The sequence below is a fragment of the Tasmannia lanceolata genome, unplaced genomic scaffold, assembly GCF_043159265.1.
Source record: "Tasmannia lanceolata isolate RefF3 unplaced genomic scaffold, GAP_Taslan_0.1 ptg000006l, whole genome shotgun sequence".
NCBI lineage: Eukaryota > Viridiplantae > Streptophyta > Magnoliopsida > Canellales > Winteraceae > Tasmannia > Tasmannia lanceolata.
In genome coordinates this window covers 2450504-2469328 of record NW_027518683.1, presented here as the reverse complement: position 1 = coordinate 2469328, position 18825 = coordinate 2450504, and the positions used below count along the sequence as shown (strand labels likewise).

The 18825-nt window shown below is 41.3% G+C and overlaps 1 protein-coding gene across 3 annotated transcripts in view; it reads right to left on the bottom strand.

The window, feature by feature from the left end:
* Positions 1–2192: 2192 nt before the first annotated feature.
* LOC143879249 (Prolyl oligopeptidase family protein) overlaps positions 2193–18825 on the bottom strand; it is a 35674-nt gene continuing 19041 nt past the window's right edge. Inside the window, exons 9-13 of one of the 3 annotated variants that reach the window (XM_077381524.1) lie at positions 10866–11082; positions 7229–7422; positions 5379–5738; positions 5218–5290; positions 2193–4084 (exon numbers count right to left, since the gene is read on the bottom strand). In XM_077381524.1, coding sequence (XP_077237639.1) covers positions 5525–5738; positions 7229–7422; positions 10866–11082 — 625 coding nt within the window. In that variant the 3' untranslated portion in view covers positions 2193–4084; positions 5218–5290; positions 5379–5524. Of the gene's footprint in view, positions 4085–4940; positions 5291–5378; positions 5739–7228; positions 7423–10865; positions 11083–18825 lie in introns of those variants that run through there. The other 2 variants (XM_077381523.1, XM_077381522.1) reach the window with 2 other exon arrangements.

Below are 18825 nucleotides of genomic sequence, written 5' to 3'. Positions count from 1 at the left end.
CATCCAATTCTAGCATCTAAAATGAGTCTTTTCGTTCTTCGTTAACTGTTTGGATTAAAGGGAACCCTCCTAGAAGATCAGTTTGAAGGTGCCCCAAACTGTATTACAATGAGCGTAGGCGTACTAAAAGTAGGGGGTCTCAACAGATCAACTTCTTTAGTCACGATCTGTTTGGATCCCTTATTGCTCGACCTATCTATGTGAGGGTGTCCACCAAACAGATTTGTGGACAAACAGTATCTGTCCATTTTTGGCCCCACAAATAGACACCCTGATCCAATGGAGCTGATTTTTGGTAGACCCCCCATCCATGATGGGGCCTTTCAAATGAATGGTTTGGATCACCCCCCAATGCCACCCCCTGTTTCTGTGCTCGAGCGCAAAAATCATTTTCTCATATATATATATATATATATATATATATATATATATATATATATATATATATATATATATATATATATATATATACACACTAGTGAAAAACCCCGTGCGATGCACGAGCCGACAAAGAACTGTACGGACCACATCATAGGTTGATCCAAACCGTCCATGTGATGAAATACAACATCAATAGGTTGTGCCCGTAAAATCATTTCCATAGGCTGATCCTAGCCCTCCAGTCTATAGAGGTTTCCATAATTAAAAAAGCATAAAGGAGGGGCGTATGATTGTGGCTTTAATGGGTGTCTTTGTTAATAAGCATAAAGGAGGGGGTATGATTGAAAATATGTGGGTTAAATGGGTGCCTTTGTTATAAAAAAAGTCAAAAAAAATGACGTGTGATTCTCATAGAATTTTGGGAGAAATTCAAAAAAATTCTCTCCTTTTCTCTTCTGCTATATATATATATATATAATATACTAGCAAAAAACCCCGTGCGATGCACGGGCCGACAAAGAATTGTATAAACCACATCATAGGTTGATCTAAACCGTCCATGTGATGGAACACAACATAAATAGGTTGTGCCCCAAAAATCATTTCCATAGGCTGATCCTAGCCCTCCAATCTATCGAGGTTTCCATAATTCCTCTTCAATCGGATGGTTAAGATCACCCTATAGATTTTTTATTAAAAAAGCATAAAGGAGGGGGGTAAGATTGAAATTATGTGGCTTTAATGGGTGCCTTTGTTAAAAAGCACAAAGAAGGGGGTAGGATTGAAAATATGTGGGTTGAATGGGTGCATTTGTTAAAAAAAGTCAAAAAAAGTCAAAAAAAGTGATGTGTAATTCTCATAGAATTTTTTAAAAAATCAAAAAATTCTCTTCTTTTCTCTTCTACTATATAGTATACTAGTAAAAAACCTGTGCGATGCACGGGCCAACAAAGAACGGTACGGACCACGTCATAGGTTGATCCAAACCGTCCATGTGATGGAACACAACATACATAGGTTGTGCCCCAAAAATCATTTCCATAGGCTGATCCTAGCCCTCCAATCTATAGATGTTTCCATAATTCCTCTTATCTTAAATCGGATGGTTAAGATCACCCTATAGTTTTTTAATTAAAAAACCATAAAGGAGGGGGGTAAGATCGAAATTATACGGCTTTAATGGGTGCCTTGGTTAAAAGCATAAAGGAGGGGTAGGATTGCAATTATATGATTCAATGGGTGCCTTTGTTAAAAGCATAAAGGAGGGGGGTAGGATTGAAATTATATGAGTTGAATGGGTGCATTTGTTCAAAAAAGTCAAAAAATGTGAGGTGTAATTCTCACGTAATTTTAAAAAAATCGAAAAAACTGTCTTCTTTTCATCCCAGCTTATTGTATTAGATAATATATATAGATAGGGGTAAGATTGAAATTATATGGCTTTAATGAGTGCCTTTGTTAAAAGCATAAAGGAGGGGGTAGGATTGAAATTATATGATTTAATGGGTAATACAGGCTTGGGCTTTTGGGGGTTGTCTACGTTGAGCATGCAGAGATTGTATGAATGAATTGAGTATTATCTCTTTGTAATCTCTTGTAATTATTGTTCATAGTGAAATACACTCTCTCACTCTCTCATAGTGGCCGTTTGGATACACGGGTTTTAGAATCTTGGATTTCATCAAAATCCTAGATGGGAGAAAAGAGAAGGAGACTGTTGTTTTCTAATTTCGTGCCCTTCTTTCCATCCTCAGATTTTAATCTTCTTTGATTGAATGGTTGTTGATGTGGTTGAGTCTTTGTTTTTTTTATGGGTAAGCTGGGGTTTAACGGGGGCCCCTACCGATTTATTAGAAAGAAAAAGATAGAATAGTAAGATCACAAGCCAACCCTAACTCGGAACAAGCGAGAAGGGGGAACCAAGGCTCTACAAATATAAGCGACAAACACTAAGCCTAAAGAACAACATGATCAATACTTCTGAATTACATAATCATCTAATTCTGAATGGGTGTGATGGGCTCTTCGTTAGCACTTTGGCCAGGTTTTCTTGGGAACTTCCTGCCAATTTGATTTTCCAAGTTCCGGGGTCTCCTCTTCACCGTTATCCTCATGTTCGACTTGAATCAGGTGGACTTCATTGAGTTCTTCCGCCTAGGATACATTCTTTTTTGGGGAGACTCTAGGGCTTTTTTCTCCCCAGCTTCCTCAGCTAAGTAATCATCATTTTCTAGCACTGCGAAGCTATTTTGGAGAGTTATGGTTTTCCTTCGTCCGTGACTCTTGGAACCCCAGTTTCTTGACTTTCTTTTTTTTATTTTCTTCTTCCTTCTGAGGATTGATGTCTTGCAATTGCCCTGTAGTCTGAATAATTTGGGTTTGCTTTTTAACAGGTCTCCATTCCTGCCGGGGTTTAGGTTCCACCACACTAACATTTTGAGGGCATGCTTACGAGAGGTGACTGAAATTCTTACAGTTTTTGCAAGCTACCGGTTTCCGGTCATACTGAACTTCTTGATTATGGACGCCATTTGAAGTATGAATTGGAATAACCTCAGGGTACTCTGACCCAGCTTCAATCTCTACACATAATCAGGCAAAACATAACCTACATGCCTCAGAAGTTCTGGTATCCATATACAGAGGGTTGCCAAGGAAGCTTGCTATCTTGCTGATCCCCATTGCACTCCAGAACTCAAGAGGGAGACCAGGTAGTCTAATCCATATAGGTACAGACTTTAGTTCCAGTTTTTCAAGGGGTGTACCTGGGCTCCATTTTTTCAATATCAGAGGCCTACCTGAGCATAGGAGTGCTCACCTGATTCCAACACTGACTTGCAGTCCTCAGCACAAGTGAACTGAAATAAGTAAAAACCTTTGTTCAGAGTGAATAGCTGCATATCCCCCTTCAACTTCCATTTTTTGGTAAGATTTTCTCTTAGGTTCAGGAAATATGGCCGGCGCCCAATAAAGTAGCCCACCAAAGAATTTGTCCATCTTCTTCCAATATGAGTGGTTTCTTCATCTTTAAAAACAATCTTATTCCTCCCATCTACATCTTTTTCAGGCACCACAAACGTAAGTTTTGATGGTTGCAACTTGCAGGTCTTCTTCTCAAATAAAGACCTCCAAGGGGTATCTGTAGTCGGTAGATGGTCGGCATAGGAGCGACCTGAAGGAGGTGCTGGTCTTGAAGCAGATTCTGGAGAAGAAACCAGGTAAGAAGGGCCTGCTGATCTGGGAATAGGGAGGGAATCTGGCAAGCCATGAGGAGGACGAGGAGGAGGAGGAGGAGCCTCCCCCTTGGGAGAGATGCCATCAGGTCTCTCTAAGGCATTACGGCAAACACCTTGTGGGCCACGTATTCAGCACTGATGTGGTCGAGTCTCAAGCTGATTTTATTGAGATCCTTGGACAATTTGATTTGATGGTAGTTGAGTGAGAGAATAGGAAATCGTCCCCTGTTTCCAGGTTTTAGAAATCTCAAGATGTGGTAGAGTCTTGAGATTTCTAAAACCTGGATTTCTTACTTAAACCCTTTATTTGCAACCTACTTACCTCACATCCGCTATGGTGCCGGCCGCTGCCACCACCACCACCACTGACTCCACCGTATGCACCAACTCCCCATACTCCACCGTATGCACCACCTCCACCAGCATCCCTCAAGCGTCTCTTCTTTTTAGATTTATTTGGTTCATCACTACAAACAAATATGATCATGGATATGAGCACCAGTGATGAGACCATCATGTAAAGCGAGAACAAGGCCCAAGAAATCTGAAACACGCCCACCATCTCCACCATTGTTGCCGCCAAAAGCATACAGCACCCTACTCATCTTGCTCTCTTGTTTGGAGAATTAGACGTACAGCGGAAGCACAAATACGATAATTAAGGTTGGGGTTAAATGATGAAGAATGTTTGGGGCAAAAAATGGACAGATTTGTAGACAAACAATATCTGTCCATTTTTGGCCCCACAAATGGACACCCATTGGATCACCAATGGAGCTGATTTTTGGTAAGCCCCCCATCCATGATGGGGCCTTCCACATGAATGGTTAGGATCACCCCCCCCCCCCCCCCAATGGCCCCACCCCCTGTTTCTGTGCTCGAGCACAGCTGCGCAGGAACTCTATTCTATATATATATATATATATATAAGAAAAGGGTTCCGAGGTGGCACTCACAAAACATAGGGGGCCCACTTTGTTTGGATGATCCAAAGCATTCATTTGATAGGCTCTCACATAGATAGGGTGCCCACAAAAAATCTACTTTATAGGATCATCCTAACCCTTCCATTTGTGGAGGTTAAAATGGATGTGTATACACCTCCATAAATCTAAACCTCCACAAATGGAAGGGTTACGATGATCCAATGGATCTGATTTTTTGTGGGCACCCTATCTATGTGAGGGCCTATCAAATGAATGCTTTGGATCATCCAAACAAAGTGGGCCCCCTATGTTTTGAACCGATCCCCTCTGATACTAATATATCAAAATGATGGAACTAAAAACAAAAATGTTCTCTCTCAAGCACCCACATCAACAATACAAACAATCACTTGCCCTTTTCAGATTAATAGAACATGTTATTTTTTTCACACAATAAAATACCGCTATGTTTTGCCTCTCCTTCCCTTGTAATCTTTGATGCCTTCTGGGTCATGTGCTCTTTTAATGAATCTAAACATTTAAATAAAAAATGTTTTACAAGTTCATTTAAGCATAACATGTAACAATTGCCAAAGGAGCACTTTAAAGAATAATGAGATGCCCTTGGAGCGACCAAAGCAATAACATATCAAAGACAATTTCAGAACACTTACCTCTCCTCAACACCCATTAAAATAAAAACCCATCAGTGGATTGAACAGCTACATACCGAAATATCGAGTAAGCCTGCAAGACATCAAGGGAAGGACCTGGTTATTTTCATTTTATCGTGAAATGATAAAATGTATGTACTTGTGAGGGAGGAGCTGATTACTCGGATGTGCATGGATCAGAAATGATGGATACATTTCATTACTTGGACCGAGATTTATCATCGCCTCAGTGATGCAAAAACTAAACTACTGCTTTCGTTGGACAGTAGAAAAGAGGATATTTCCATTATTGATTGAAGAACACTCTTTAGCAAGCTTCAAATTGGTCATCATCACGCATCCCCAATACTTTCATCAGAAAAGCATATTCAAAAGCTGCCTCCTCACACTTTCTAAAACGGCCACCTTCCCCAAAATGTCCTCCGCTCATGTTTGTCTTCAGGATAACTGAACGAGAACAGCTTGGACACATGTTCTCTCGCACCTTGGACACCCATTTAGCGGCTTCCCAAACTCCCACCCTGGAAATTATAAGGCCACAACTATTACCATTGGGTAACACACAGGCACACAGACAATACATGCACATACAGATACATATAGCCATTAACTCTTCCTGGTGGAGAGAGCTTATCACTGGCTTTTAAAGCCAGACTTTAAAAAACAAATAGGGATTTTCGCCTACAAATCTCTAATAAGCAAAATATTTCTTAATTAGTTGCTGAAAATTGTGGACGAGGCAAAACATTTTTAAGTTTCGGGATGTATTTAAATAGTATAACAAACTATTTTTTATGAAAATTGCAATGCTTGTAATATGAGAACACACCAAGGCTAACTTTTTAGGGAAATATTCACGATGATAGAGTTACTCAAAAGGGCACTTTTTTCAAAAAGAAAAATAGTATAAAATGTATGTTAACATAAGTAGCATTTAAGGAAGAATTAAGTTTTTGAGACATATTTTCAAGATGTCCCTGAATAGCACGACAAACTATTTTTGATGAAAATTGCATTGCATCTAATATGAAAACACCAAAGCTCACCTTTTAGGGCTTCAAAAAAATTAGTATCGAACGCATGTAAACATACGTAGTATTAAAGGAAATATAAGTTTATAGCATTTAAGGAACGTTTAAGTTCTTGAAATATATTCTCATGATGCCCCAAAACAGTACAACAAACTATTTTGAGGAATGATAGATGCAAAGGCCCTCTTGCGCAAGGGCTAAAGAAGGGCCCTTGAATAGATCCATGTCATCAAGTGCAAACAGTACAACAAACTATTTTGAGGAATGATAGATGCAAAGGCCCTCTTGCGCAAGGGCTAAAGAAGGGCCCTTGAATAGATCCATGTCATCAAGTGCAACCAAATTCAGTTTCTCAACCAATTTTAAAACTAACGTGGATCTATTCAAGGGCCCTTCTCCAGCCCATGCATAAAGAGGGCCCTTGCACCCATCATCCCTCAACAATTTTCGATGAAAATTGCACTGCTTCTAATACGAGAAACACTAAAGCTAAGCTTTTAGGGAGAAAATCATGATTTTAGAGTTACCCACTATTGTCCCCAAAAAAAGAGTATCAAATGTATGTTAACATAGAGTAATGATAGATACAAGGGAGCCCTTGCATAAAGAGCCAAAAAAAGGCTATGGATTGGATCCACGTCGTTTTCAGTTACAATTTAAAATTGGTTGAAAAAGTAAAATCAGTTACATTTGATGACGTGGATCCAATCCAGAGCCCTTTTTTGGCACTTTATGCAAGGGCTCCCTTGTATCTATCATTGCTCGTTAACATAAGTAGCATTTAAAAACTTATTGGAAATATTTTATAAAAATATACAACTTACTGGGTAAAACATGATTAACTGCAAAAAAACATGATTCTTGCTGACCAAACAATATATATTTATCTATTGGGGATTTATAGGGAAAAATCCCTTTCAAATAAGGATACAAAAGTAAATTGCTGTGTGTGAGAGAGAGAGAGAGAGAGAGAGACTCACCTTGAGTCATTGAACGATGCTGTAACCAGCATCGAAGGATGGCAAACATTTGGAGGAATGTTATCATAAGGAGAGTATCTACGAATAGACTTGAAGTCGGTTTGGATCCTAGGATCACCAAATTCTTCGTAGTCCAAAATGGTGAGAGGCAAACTGGGATCCAACAATGTGTTGCATGTATCAAGGAACGGGACCTGCATCAAGTTGCAAGCCCAAAATTATTGTCCTGACCAAACAAACTAGTTACAGTTCATTGATGAGGGAAGATGAGCATTATATATATATATATATATATATATATATATATATATATATAGAGAGAGAGAGAGAGAGAGAGAGAGAGAGAGAATGGTTTCAACGCTCGACCACAGAAACAAGGGTGGGACCACATTTTTGATGGGATCCAAAGCATTCATTTGATGGGCCCTTTCATGGATAGGGTATCCACCAAAAATCAGCTCCATTGGATCATCTTAGGGTGTCCATTTGTGGGGCCAAAAATGGACAGATTTATGGACAAACAGCATCTGTCCATTTTTGGCCCCACAAATGGACACCCTATGATGATCCAATGGATCTGATTTTTGGTACACCCCCATCTATGATGGAGCCTTCGAAATGAATGGTTTGGATCACCCCCCCCCCCCCAATGCACACTCCCTTGTTTCTGTGCCCAAGCGCAGATAAGCTTATCTACGCTCGAGCGCATAAACCATTTTCTCATATATATAGGAAAAGGTTTCTGAGCTCGAGCTCAGCCTGAGCTAGAGCTCAAAAACCATATGTCCTATAGTTGTTTGGGTTATCCAACCCATTCATTCTATAGGTTATAGTTTTTTTTTTTATGGGTATCTACAAGTATTATGGTTAAGGTTAGGATTATGATTTATGTTTAGGGTTATGATTTGTGGAGGTTTCAAATGGATGGCTAGAAATTAGGCTCCTATAGATCGAATGGTTAGGATTATGGTATGGAGATGGCTTGTTAGAAACACCCTATCTATGTGATGTCCTATAGAATGAATGGGTTGGATGAGTGAAACAACTATGGGAGATGATGTATTATGAGCTCTAGCTCAGCCCTGAGCTAGAGCTCAGAAACCTCACCCTTATATATATATATATATATATATATATATATATATATATATATATATATAGAGAGAGAGAGAGAGAGAGAGAGAGAGATGGTTTGTGTGCAGCTGCACAGATAAGCTATCTATGCATGGCTGCATAAACCATAGTGGGGCCCACATTTTTGGGGGGATCCAAAGCATTCATTTGGAAGGCCCTTCCATGGATAGGGTGTGTACCAAAAATCAGCCCTATAGGATCATCCTAACCCAATCAAAGTTGGAGGGGAAAATGGACAGACACTGTTTCTGCCCATTTTTTCCCTCCACAAATGGCAGGGTTAGGATGATCTTAAAGGGCTGATTTTTGGTACACACCCTATCCATGGAAGGGCCTTCCAAATGAATGCTTTGGATCCCCCCAAAATGTGCCCCCCCCGATGGGTTATGCATCCATGCACAGATAGCTTATCTGTGCAGCTGCACACAAACCATTTCCTCATATATATATATATATATCAACTCAACTCAACTCAACTCAACAAAGCCTTTGTCCAAAACTAGTTGGCGTAGGCTAAATGAATCCTTTAGAAAAAATTCAGCCCATGTAGCCCGTCACTAAGAGGGTTACACCCCAACAAATTTCTATAGAATTCATTTCATAGAAGAGTGGCAAAGTTTTTCGGTCGGCTGCCAACCTGACGCAAACCCTCCTCCTTTATCCTGGCTTGGGATAGGCTGTGAATTATATATATATATATATATATATATATATATATATATATATATATATATATATATATATATATATTTAGAGAGAGAGAGAGAGAGGAAACTGTTGGTGAGCTAGCTTGCCCAATCACATGGGGCCCCACTTTGTTAGGATGATCCAAACCATTCATTTGAAAGTCCCTTACATAGATGGGGGTTGTACCAAAAATCAGCTCCATAGGATCATCCTAACCCCTCCATTTGTGGAGGACAAAAATGGACAGACACACCCTATCTATGATAAGGCCTTGCAAATGAATGGTTTGGATCACTCCCCAAAATGTGGGACCCATGTGATTGGGCAAGCTTAAGCTCACCAACAGTTTCCTCACATATATATATATATACCACGAAAAAAGTAAAAATGATATAAATAGCTTGCTTCGGAATTTTATAGAACTGGTTTTCATCCAAAACAAGCTATGATATGGGAACACGGACACGGTGAACCCCCAAAATTTAGAAATTGAGACACGGCTAAAATAGAAAGTATAAATATGATACAACAACAAATATTAGTTAAAGAAGAGCTAACAAGAGTTTATAATTGTTAACTAACCAACTTCTCCAAAAGCTTTAAGCTGTTGGAGAAAGGCGTTATTTATCTTTTATACTTTAACACTCTCCCGCACGTGTGGCCCACTTGGAAAACACGTGGCACATGTGGTCCCACTTTGGGCCGACCTTCGTATGTGGATTTTTACTATCCAGGAGGTTTGAACTCGAGACCTTTGCTCTGATACCATGTTAACTAACCAACTTCTCCAAAAGCTTAAGCTTACTTTTAACACTCCGGGTTTGCTCCTCAGTGACGAGCGTTCAAATCCCCCTTGCTTACCCGATGCGCGTGGTTTCCGGGTGATTGTGCGCATTCCGTAGGGAAATAGTCCTACCCCCGAAGGAGGTGGGGACACCCTTCGTTACCAAAAAAAAAAAAAAAGCTTGTTAACTTACCAACTTCTCCAATAGCTTAAGCTATTGGAGAAGTTGGTTAGTTAACATGGTATCAGAGCCAATGGTCTCGAGTTCAAACCTCCCAGATAGCAAAAATCCACATGCGATGGTCGGCCCGAAGTGGGACCACACGTGCTGGGGAGTGTTAAAGTATAAAAGATACAAGCTTTTGGAGAAGTTGGTTAGTTAACAATAATAAAAGAAGAGTTAACAATAAAAGAGCTAAACACAATATGCAATAAAAAAATAGAATGTCACACTCGACACGGCACAAAAATGTGTCCACACAGCCAAATTAAGTCTAACACTTATGGCAGTACATTTAAAAGTGTCCAAAGGAGTGTCGACACGGGTGGACACGCGTGTCGTGTCGGAAACGGCAGGACACGTGTCGGCAATAAATTCAAAGTGTCGACTAAATCATAGAAAACAAGGAACTGAAATCATTAAACGATGGATTATCAACATTTGGACGTGGGGATAAAACAGCCCCATAACAAGAGGGAAATGTGGTTCTAATAAGCTGCTAGCATTTTCATTATGGGTTAGCCAAATTCTCACCTTACGTGCTTGATCCATAATATCAAGTCAATAACAATCAATCATAATTCACGACAATGAAGAATCAATCACAATCCACAGCAACACAAAACACAAGGGCAAACATAAAGCTCTCTCTCTCTCTCTCTCTCTCTCTCTCTCTCTCTCTCTCTCTCTCTCTCTCTCTCTCTCTCTCTCTCTCTCTCTCTCTGTGTGTGTGTGTGTGTGTGTGTTATCTTCAGAAGTAGAAACCAACAGAAGCTTAGTGCCTACTCTTTAGTGAAAGAAAATATGACTACCTTCAAAATGGCAGCATGGAATAAATTAGGATGCGTATTGATAGCTGCACCCACAAGAAGACCTCCTGCACTAAAGCCAATAGCACAAAGCCTGTTTTTATGAACGTAGCCTTCATTAACCAGGTACATGCCGCATGCAACAAAATCATGTATCGAGTTTATCTTGTAAGATCCAGTGCCAGCATGATGCCATGACATGCCCCCACCACCACCTCCCCTGTCAAACACCAATCACATGTTAAGAATATTATTGCCACGTCAAAGCCATAGAAAGGAACACCTTTTTTTACAAAACTGTAATGCCAAATACACATTGGACACAATGAAACATGCTAGTTAGCACAAAATCTCAATTTGTATGTCTTCCTCCTATTAATTGTAAAATATTTATAAAATTTCAAGGTATATATATTAATTAGATATTCATTTGCTAAAAAATAATATTGTGTATTTACATGAACAAATAATTATACAATCATATTTTTAATATTAAATGGATGAATCAGACTTGTGAGGGTGGGGATGATGTCTGACACCTTGCATTCATTTCTGACAGTGGCATAAAAGTCCACATGTAGGTTTCATAGGATCCAACCAAATTACTAACAGTATTGCCAGATACACAAGCAGAAGATTGCAATTCCTTGAAATAGTGACCTCCAACTTCAAGGAGTAATCAGACATAACTTTGGCACCACAAAATAAAATTATAAAGCAAGAATTGTAGATATTCTAACAGGTCGTTCCTCTTGTTGAGAGAGGAGAGAAAAGTGAGTTAGGAAAATCTTCCCCTCACTTATGTATTTATATTAAATAGGATAAGTACAAAAATGACAAGTATGCCCTTAGGCAATACACTATATCCAGCACTAGGGGTGGCAACGGGGAGGGTCGGGGCCGGATGTTGGGGTCCCCTTCCCCTTCCCCTCTGCGGGGAATTTTCCCCCTCCCCTTCCCCTTCCCCTTCCCCTCCCCTCATCCTTCGGGGACAAAATCCCCGCCCCGCCCCCTCTTTGGAACCCAACCAAACCAGCAAACAGAGCTTCTTTCTTTTACGTCCATTACAGACAATATTGTGATGAATGCTATGATTCTATTCATGTGATCAACAAACAGATAGACAAAATAAGAAATGCATGGATGAGACAACAAACATAAATAACAACAGGACCTCATCTTTCAGCAATTTTCTGCATAAATTATGGAATGATAAATAGGAAATGAGCACCAGGATTACCTTCATTAACAGGCAGCCAATGTGCAAAAAGTAACTATTTCAGTAGTCACAATGAACTTTAAAAGTCCATAAGTGGGCGCTCACACACGCAAAATAATGTTCATTAGTTCATTCTGTATAGCATGTTAACCCCCAGATGAGCATGAGAAATGAGAATGGAGAAGAGAACAAAATCAACAAATGACTTATTTCTTTAACTGCAATTCAGTCTAGTGCTGACATGAAACAAATTTCTAGTAGCTAAATTTTTCTTGTTGAAAATTAAAACCTGCAATCCAACCCTAAAATTCTGTTGGCACTACGATTTTTTGATAATTTCATACACTCAGCGTCTCAGGCTCTCAGCTTGTCTTTATTATTTCAACATCTGTGAAAAGGTTATTATAGTTCCCAAAATGCTCTCAGAAGCTAATTAAAAGGAAAAGACAAGCTAAGTTTATGTTTGGGGGAATCTTGTAGCCGATCCACAGAGCTTCTAGTAGTTTTCCTTAAAAAAAACACTTAAAAATTTACAAAAAATGGCATTGATTAGCGGGGCGGGGCGGGGCGGGGACAACTCCATCCCCTTCCCCTTCCCCTCCCCGCACCGGGGAATTTTTATATTCCCCTTCCCCTTTCAAATCGGGGAATCCCCTCCCCAAACGGGGCGGGGCGGGGCGGATCCCCGCTTTTTCGGGTGAAATTGCCAGCCCTATCCAGCACTCCCCCTCAAGCTGGAATGTAGATATTATACATTCCCAGCTTATTACAAATATCATTTAACTTTGACTTGGTAATGACTTGGTAAAAATATCTGCTAACTGGTCCACAGATCGAGTGAAGGAAAGGTGTATTTCGCCCCTCTGGATTCTCTGGCAAATAATATGGCAATCAACCTCTATATGTTTGGTTCTCTCATGAAATACAGGATTGGTGGCTATGTGAATCGCAGCTTTATTATCACAGTAGAGCTGAGCTGGAGAAGTAGCAGAGAAACCAATCTCTGACATGAGAGACCGTAACTAAAGAAGCTCCCCACTAGTATGAGACATAGCTCGGTATTCTGCCTCGACGCTAGACTTTGAAACTATCTCTTGTTTCTTACTTTTCCACCATACCAGATTGCCTCCAACAAAAGTGCAATAACCTGTGGTTGATCTCCTATCTGCTGGAGATCCTGCCCAATCTGCATCACTAAATCCTTCCACTCTGACATGCCCGTTTTTCTTGAATAGCAAACCTTTCCCTGGTGCACCTTTTAAATAACGAAGAATCTGAACTACCGCTACCCAGTGAGAAGTACGAGGGACACTCATAAACTGGCTAACTACCCCAACTGCATAAGAGATATCTGGGAGAGTAACATTGAGATAAATAAGTTTCTCAACCAGACGACGGTACCTGCTAGGGTCATCCATCAAGTCTCCCTCTTCTGCAATCAGCTTGGTGTTTGGATCCATAGGAACACCAGCAGGCTTTGCCCCCACAAACCAGTCTCCTCTAACAAATAAAGCACATATTTCCGCTGAGAAAGAGATAAATTGCTGCCAGAATAAGCTACCTCAATCCCTAGAAAATACCGTAGGCGACCAAGGTCTTTAGTGAAGAATTCTGCCTGTAAGAAGGTCTTCAATTTCTGTATACCAACCGTATCACTGCCTGTAATAATAATATCATCCACATAGACTATAAGGAGAACATGTCCTGCATCAGAGTGACAACTAAAGACAGAATGATTAACTGCACATTGCCGAATGCCAAATCGCATTACAGTGTCACTAAAGCGCCCAAACCATGCTCTAGGAGACTGCTTGAGCCCATACAAGGACTTGTGTAGCCTGCAAACTGAAGATGACATCTCCCCCTGAACAACATACCCTAGAGGTTGCTCCATGTAAACCTCCTCAAGCAAGTCACCATGAAGGAAGGCATTCTTGACATCAAGCTGATAGAGGGGCCAGCCTTGGTTGACAGTAAGGGAAATGAAGACACGAACAGAGGGGATCTTGGCAACTGGAGAGAAGGTCTCCATGTAATCAACACCGAAGGTCTGGGTGTAACCTTTGGCGACAAGGCGAGCCTTTAGCCTCTCAACAATACCGTTTGGTAAATATTTGATGGTGAACACCCATCTACAGCCAACGGTATGTGCCCCGGAAGGAAGAGGAACTAAATCCCAGGTGTGATTGGAACGAAGGGCAGCCATCTCAGACTCCATAGCAGCGCGCGATCCCGGATGAGCAAGAGCATCAGAAACAGACCTGGGTAAAGAGACAGAAGACAAGGAAGAGACAAAGATACGAAACAGATGAGTCAGATCGTCATAGGAAACCACAGAAGAAATAGGATAAGCAGTTGTACGAGAGAGGGTACGAGATGCAATAGGAGAATCAACTAACTTATCAGAATATGGTAAAAGAGGTACCTCAAAAGAGATCGGGATCTCCTGCTGCGAGGACGGCAACCCAGGCGGCAGGGCAGTAGCAACATCTCGCTGGCGACGCTGATAGATTCGTGTGACTGGAGGAGGAGGAGGAGGAGGAGAAGGAGGAATAGAAGGTGGAGGAGTAGGAGAAGGAAGAGTAGGTGGAGTAGAAGGGACCAGATCAGGGAGGACAGGGAGGGGAAGAGGAACTGGAGAATCAGAGAGGCCATCCCAGACAGGAGGCTGAAAGAAAGGGGTGGACTCAAAGAAGGTGACATCGGCCGAGATAAATAAGCGTCTCAGCTTAGGGCTGTAGCATCTATAGCCTTTTTGGGTAGGGGAGTAGGCCAGAAAGACACAGCGCTCAGCCCGAGGGTCCAACTTATCCAGACCAAGAGATAAGTTGTGGACAAAACAGACACAACCAAAGACCCGGGGGTAAGAGGAAAGGGATCACTAGTAGGATGAAGTATCGAGTACGGGGACGAACCATCAAGTACAGAAGATGGAAGGCGATTTGCGAAGAAGCAAGCGGTGAGAACGGCATCGCTCCAACAAGACTTAGGGACATGCATCTGAAAGAAGAGGGAACATGTGATGTCAAGTAAATAACGGAGTTTCCGCTCAGCAACACCATTTTGCTGGGATGTGTGTGCACATGATGATTGATGAATGATACCGTGGGACGAGAGAAATGTGCTAAACTCATTAGAAAGATACTCATGTGCATTATCAGTGCGTAAACATTTAAGGGTGCACTGATATTGTGTAGTAATCCCAGCATAAAAGTACGAAATGCATTAAAAACATGAGAACGATCTTTTAATAAAAACAACCAAGTAACACGAGAGAAATCATCCACAAATATGATAAAATATCTATAGCCAAACTGAGACATAGTCCGCAAGGGACCCCATACATCTGAATGTACTAAATCAAAAGGACGCGATACTCGACTGAGGACCCTAGAGGGGAAAGACACACGATGGTGTTTCCCAAGTTGACAAGACTCGCAATCAAAAGGCTGAATAGTGGAAGAAACAATAGATGTTTGGCGTAGCTTCTGGAAAGGGGGGTGACCAAGACGACAATGCCACAGGTACGAATCGACAGAGCTATGTAAGGCAACACGAGGCAAGTCACTGTCGAGATGGTAGAGGCCATCCACCTCACGGCCCAAGCCAATTGTCCTCCCAGTCGTGAGATCCTGAAAAACACAGTGAGAAGGAAAGAATGAAACAAAGCAGTATAGATTCTTAGTAATTTGATTAACAGAAATTAAATTGAAAGGAAATTTGGGGACACAAATAACAGAGGATAATGTAAAGCCAGAATGTGGAGATAAAGTACCGATACCAGTGATGGGTGTAGAGGTCCCATAAGCTAAAGTAAAAGAATGAGTCGCAGGAGAAAATGGAGAAAAAGAACTAAGGGAAGAGGCATTATCAGTCAGATAGTTCGAGGCCCCTGAATCAATAATCCAGGAACTTGAGCTAATAAGGAGAGTGGCCGGTGAACTACCTGGCTGAGCATAACCGGCAGTAGGTGGGCGGCTGCTGAGACGGAGAAGCTGCAAATCATCGTAATCGGCCCTGGAAATAGTCATAGTGTCACTCTGTGGGGGCGGTGGGGCCGCTGCCAAGAATGGACGGTGTTGGCGAAGCATCAATAGAATCTGCAGCAGTAAGGTGGGCCGACCGAGATGGACCAAGCTCTGGGTGTAGTGTGTAACAAGTATCTATATAATGTCCCTCTCGGCGGCAGTGAGTACAGTAAGAACAGGGTCGGCCACCAGTACCACAGCCGCGACCACCATCGCGGCCGCCACCACCACGATCGACACAGCCGCGACCAAGCTCGATAAGCTACCACCACGGCCAGAACGGAACATGCCGTCATAAGCTCTAAGGGCGGAACCGTCGGCAGGAACAACAATAGAAGAAGCACTGGGTAAGCACTACTGAACAAGTGAATAAATCTCGCTGATAGATGGAAGTGAACTGGAGCCAAGATGCTGCTGATGAAAGGGTAAAAACTCTGGCCTTAGAGACTCACGGAACCGGTCACGTTGTCGAGTAAGAACAGCTAGATCAGTGGTCCGGGGGCATATAGGTGTCAAGCTGCTGGCAGAGTGAGATAAACCGGCTGTAGTGATCAGAGAGAGAGGCATCACCTCGGTGAAGACGTATCCACTCAGAGTACATGGATGAGAGACGTGTGAGGTTATCAACCCCAGAATAAATGAGAGCGGCATGATCCCAGATGGCCTTAGAGGTACGCAAGGTCATCAGTGGTCTATACACCTGGGGGGTCATACTGCCACAGAAGGCTGCGAATGAGGGCATCATCCTGCCGCCAACGGTCATAGGTAGGATCTGAGGGAGAAGGGGGATCCTGCTCAATAAAGGATATCTTACCTCGAGCGGGGAGGTAGGTCTCAACAGCGAGACTCCAACTCAAGTAGTTAGAGCCGTCAAGACGCTCCGGGGTAATCTGAGGAAGAGAATGATCCACAGACGGAGAGTATGAGGATGGAGTATAACTCGAAGAAGAGGCCGACGCCGTAGCGGAGCGAGTGTCATCACGAGAAGGGCTGATCTGAGGAGAATCAGTAACATCAGGGGAATCCATGACAATAGATAGAAGAACGACAAGAGGTATGAGAAGCTCTCAACGATACCGGCAAACCAAAAGAAGTACAGCGAAGATAGAGGAGGATAAAGGGAAAGGAAGTCAGATAGATGATCCAGAGAAAAGAATGCGGCCCCGTGAGAAGGACAAGGGCTGGGGGCCAGATATATGAGCCATAGGGAAACAAGAAGATATAAGGACTAGAGTCGGATCTGCAAAGACGTAGAGAACAATTTCAAAGGATTTTAGATAATTGGGAAGAGAATGAAACTAGGGTTGCTTGGTTTCGCTGTTCAAAGAGAGTAAAAGAGAGGAGAAGGGAGGTACTGTAGTGGGTACTGTAGCAGGTACTGTAGCGGCACTGTATCGGTACTGTAGCGGGGTTGAAGGAAGGAGGGTTAGGGTTTTAGAATTAGGGTTAGGGTTAGGTTAGAGAGAGGGAGAAGGGGGAGGATTAGGGTTGATGGAGAAGATGGAGGGTCAAGGTTTCCCTAGAGATCAGAAACCCTAGGGCTCTGATACCATGTTGAGAGAGAATACAGAGAAGAGAAAAGTGAGTTAGGAAAATCACCCCCACACTTATGTATTTATATTAAATAGGATAAGTACAAAAATGACAACTATGCCCTTAGGCAATACACTATATCCAACACCTCTCAACATGGGAATAAAGGATAGGATATGATTTTTACATCATTAAAAAAATGGGCATGATTTTTACATCATTATAAAAAGGGTATGATTTTTACATATTATAGCATGCTTTGTCACGGATTATAAACATAAATCAAATAGAGTGGAACATAAAATATCTCACATCAACTGTGCCTATAAGAGTTCACTTGGAAATAAAAGCACCATCGTTGGACAGAGGGGCATGGAGGGTAACATAAATGGAACCATAGTCGGGGGCTAGATCAATTTTTGGGTTGCGAATGGTGATGGACATCACTAGGACTAAAAAAAATTCAAAAACATATTGACTGGACCAAAATCATGAAAATTTTCAATATTATATTTCATACAATATTAGTACATAGATCTTACAAAGCATCAATGCCATGCAGCCGATTATACATCCATAAGAGGAACTTAAAGCATAGTATACTATTCAAGTTATCTACGACACACATATTTGGTAAACCTGCTAACTTTAGTTACAGATAAATGATATGACTATACATTTTATGAAGTATAACAATCTTATATAATTTTATTTCAATCTGTTGCAAATAAATCCATGTTTTAAAATCATGGTTGAAAATACCAGTCAATACTGTTTGGTATAGTATACTATTCGGGATTCCCCCTTCCCCTTTTTGTCTTTCCATTTTTCTATATTTTAATGTATGTTTGTTTTTTTTTTCCTTCAATTCAGATCACTTTACATGTTTTGCAGCTAGATTAATAAATTTATACATCTATTTGCCTTGTCTCTTATTTTATTTTTTCATATTTACTTTTAATTTTCATCAATGTGTTGATGCTTTAACATCCTTGTTAACTTCCCAACTTCTCCAAAAGCTTAAGCTGTTGGAGAAAGGCGTTATTTATCTTTTATACTTTAAAACTCCCCCGCATGTGTGGCCCACTTGGCAAACACGTGGCACATGTGGTCTCACTTTGGGCCGACCATCGCATGTGGATTTTTGCTATCCGGGAGAGGTTTGAACTCGAGACATTTGGCT